The 3,717-nt window shown below is 45.0% G+C and overlaps 1 protein-coding gene across 1 annotated transcript; it reads right to left on the bottom strand.

The window, feature by feature from the left end:
- Positions 1–1,540: 1,540 nt before the first annotated feature.
- On the bottom strand, positions 1,541–3,339 carry LOC126384796 (uncharacterized). The gene is made up of 2 exons (XM_050036091.1): positions 3,029–3,339; positions 1,541–2,944 (listed from the first exon to the last, which is right to left on the bottom strand). Exons 1-2 carry the CDS (start codon positions 3,156–3,158, stop codon positions 2,208–2,210), a joined length of 867 nt encoding a protein of 288 aa, XP_049892048.1. The 5' UTR covers positions 3,159–3,339; the 3' UTR covers positions 1,541–2,207.
- Positions 3,340–3,717: the final 378 nt, after the last annotated feature.

Here is a 3,717-nt window from a genome sequence, read left to right as displayed (position 1 = left end):
GTTGTGATACCAGAGACATTAGAGTCACCTGGGGTATACATTCCCAATCTATACATGAAAGATGTACGTGGAGGGGATGTGCACGTAGACACTGACAGCCCCTTTGACATGGTGGTCGCAGATGCATTTAACGGGTTCTGTCCAGAGTCTGACAGTGCTAGTGGCTACCGTCGACCATACATCTTTACAACTGGCCGATCGGAAAGACTCAACGGTTCCGTCACCCCAGATCCTTTGATGAGAGTCGAAGCGTATACCTGTATGCCAACTCTGCTCCATCCCTTCAGCTCTGTACTCAGCGGGGCTAGAAATAGGTCCAGCGGAAGACGGCGTAATGAGGAAAGTAATCTCAAGCTCTTCTGTAATACCCTCCACATGGTCGAGTTTGAAAAGGGTGTACTTGAGCCCATAGGCGATCCCTTCAAGGATACAGCTGACAGAGTGAATGGAGATAAACGTACCACAGACATTATGCAGCCAACATTGGGAGTGGCCTTCTGTGGTACTTACAGTATAGGGCTGACATCAGACAGGAAGCTCATGTGTGTCACCGATACAACTCGGGAAACGCTGGTTGACAGGCTTGCACCTAGAATAAGTGGAACGGGCATATTTGCGTGCAATCCAATCCATACAACCACACGCCTAATCAATCCCATCTTCAACAGAATATTCGAGAGCACCCGGTACTCCCGGTACCTGCAGTGCTAGGATTGCCATGTAGCCGATGCACTTGGGTATGTCATTGACACTGGGCACCAGCGGCACAATGGACAGTGGACTGGCTCATGTTATAACCCGCGGGTTATACACCTTGACCGATATTATGCTGTCCTGCGGGGTAAACTTTTTCACCTCTCTCTACATGCACCCCATGGAACAAGAGAACAACCTGACCCTACTCAGGAAACGAGAAGAGGCGGAAATGGACACTGCGATAAACACTGTTTCGAGATCCATAGATAGTTTAGATGCCACCATAACTTTAATCAAGGACTCCATGATTAGAACCGTAGGAGAACCTGATGAGCATGTCAAATTGAAAAAAGAACTGGCATCTACTCAGAACCAGAGAGCTGGCCTGCGTTATCTTTTGGGCGCACTCAGGGGGCGACTTGATGTGCATAGGTTGATTGGAGCAGTGAAGATTCTGGCGGACAACGTGGGACTACAACTTAATGCATCTGCTTACATAAACAGGCAGGTGTTAACTCTGGCTGTACAAAGAGATCTGGATGACCTGAGGGAGCCTGTCACTAAAGTCAGTGTCGAGGACGTGTATCGAACCTACAATATAAATGAAACAGTTGATAATGTTGTGTAACGCATGTTCTATTGTTGTACCTTGTATAAATAAATGATATGTACTTACATACACACAGCAAGGGCGTCTGTCCTATGTTACTAATATTGCATATAGATAGCACGACTACCTACCCTGCATTAACACCACACTGGGTTTATACATATGCTGTATATCTATATATATAAAACACAATCGGTGGGACGGGGATACACTTTTTATTGTTGCCATTATATGTTGACAGTACACACGGAATTGCAAAGGAATGATAGTCATCTCGAGATTGTGTATATATAAAGACATGTCATAAGGGAAAGGCATAATATACAAATGACAATATCGAAATGGCATAATAGTAGAAATGGCATAATAGTAAAACAAAAGGTATAATAGTAGAAATGGCATAATAGTAAAACAAAAGGTATAATAGTAGAAATAGCATAATAGTACAAAAAAAGGCATAATATAAAACCACCACATACGGCTATGTTCTATAGCTATCTAGATGTCTATATATCTGTATATTCTTCAGCATATATCTATATCTATAGATATAGATAGATAGATAGATAGATAGATAGATAGATAGATAGATAGAGTATAACAGGTTCCAGTGATGTAAAAGGATTGTGTTTTCACATAGCTTCGACAGCACGTAAAGATAGCTGTAATACTCACTCGGGAGGTAGGATTGTGTTTTCACATAGGACCCTTCGACAGCACTTAAAGATAGCTGTAATATTTGAGAGGTAGGATTGTCTTTTCACATAGGACCCTTAGACAGCACTTAAAGATAGCTGTAATACTTGAGAGGTAGGATTGTCTTTTCACATAGGACCCTTAGACAGCACTTAAAGATAGCTGTAATACTTGAGAGGTAGGATTGTCCTTTCACATAGGACCCTTAGACAGCACTTCCATAGTACAACTCGGAGGTAGTGTAAACACGTGTAAGGCCAGTACAGGCAAGTCCTTCATTGTGATAGTGGTTGAACTCTTCAACAATATTGATACTATTCCCTGAGTCATTGCCTGGGCACGTGAACATAACATTTGCATGTTTGCGGCAAAATGTGTACTGCATATCACTCTTGGCTCGCTGGTGAGGTTGTGGAAGGGCGACAGAGTCCATCCCACTCCTGGAGGCCAGCAAAGCTATAATGTGGACCACACTTGAACCCTCAGACGGTTTACAGTCCAATACTACATGCAGCTGCCTGCCCGGGGGTGACGCATACTGAGCAGTAAACCATCTAGAGAGATAGAACACCATGCTCTTGAATTCTGTGCTTGTGGTAATGCTTCTCAGTGCAGTGTCAACAAGAGTAAACACTTTAGGCTGTCCTTGTTTGGGAACCGATATGCACCACATAGCCAAGACGATCTGCTTCTTTAACACAAAGCAACACCAGTGAAATCTGTATGAGCCGAGACAGACGTTGAACAACTTTGGCAGGTGATCATCATGGCCGACCAGCTTCTCCGTGGCAGGATGATGTTTCGTTCCCACCACAATGTGATCCCAGAAGCCTTGCACGTGTGGGATGCACACATATCTGTAGGCGACGTCCTCTGGGAGTGCTTCGTTCAGCCAGTACTTGAAGCACATAGTGTCACCCGTGGTGATAAGCCGATTGAAGGCTATAAAGATGGAAAACAAACAATGGTCAGTGTCATGTGTTATTCCAGATTTGTGTACGCGAAACCATAGCACAACACACCTACCATCTTGTAGTTTGGCAATATCAGGAGGCTGCTCCGCTTGTGTCAGGGCCTGCACATGAATGTTTACATCCCGCTCAGTCTTATATGCATCACTGTCAACACGATCTAGATCCCACTGTCCTTCGTTCATTAGAACAAGGCAACTTGCTAGGCTGTTGGCCGTGCTATTGATAGCACCGTGTGTGGACCGTATCTTGTGTGCACTACATCCACGTTGATCTCTGTAGCAGAGTGTACACAACACACACCCACATATACATTGAACTGGTCTGTTGAGTTGAATCAGGTACTCGCGACAAATGACAGCTCTGTTGAAGGTGACACCACATGTGGAGCATAGAATCGCTCGTTTCACTATAGCCATAAGTGTATCACCGGTGATTACAGTGGCACCTGTATTGTTGGTGACATCGGGGCCATGGTCATATGTGCCACACATCTCTACCTGTGGTGGGGTGAGGAATAAAGGTTGTTGGGGTACGGTTACCCCTAACGTGTTAGGCCGCTCACATGTATCACTCAACAGGGTCGGCATTCCAGCTTGAGGGGGTGGCAGATTGGGTTGTAGGAATACAGCTGACGAGCCGTATCGATCACATTGTAGCTCTGGGGGCGGTGCAGATGGCTTACACTGGGGCTCACACGTATCGAAGGATTCTATAATGCTCGGGTACAGATGTGTAATGACC

The sequence above is a fragment of the Epinephelus moara genome, chromosome 23, assembly GCF_006386435.1.
Source record: "Epinephelus moara isolate mb chromosome 23, YSFRI_EMoa_1.0, whole genome shotgun sequence".
In the NCBI taxonomy this organism is placed as follows: domain Eukaryota; kingdom Metazoa; phylum Chordata; class Actinopteri; order Perciformes; family Serranidae; genus Epinephelus; species Epinephelus moara.
The sequence above is the reverse complement of the archived record's forward strand: the minus strand, read 5'-3'. Positions and strand labels throughout refer to the sequence as shown.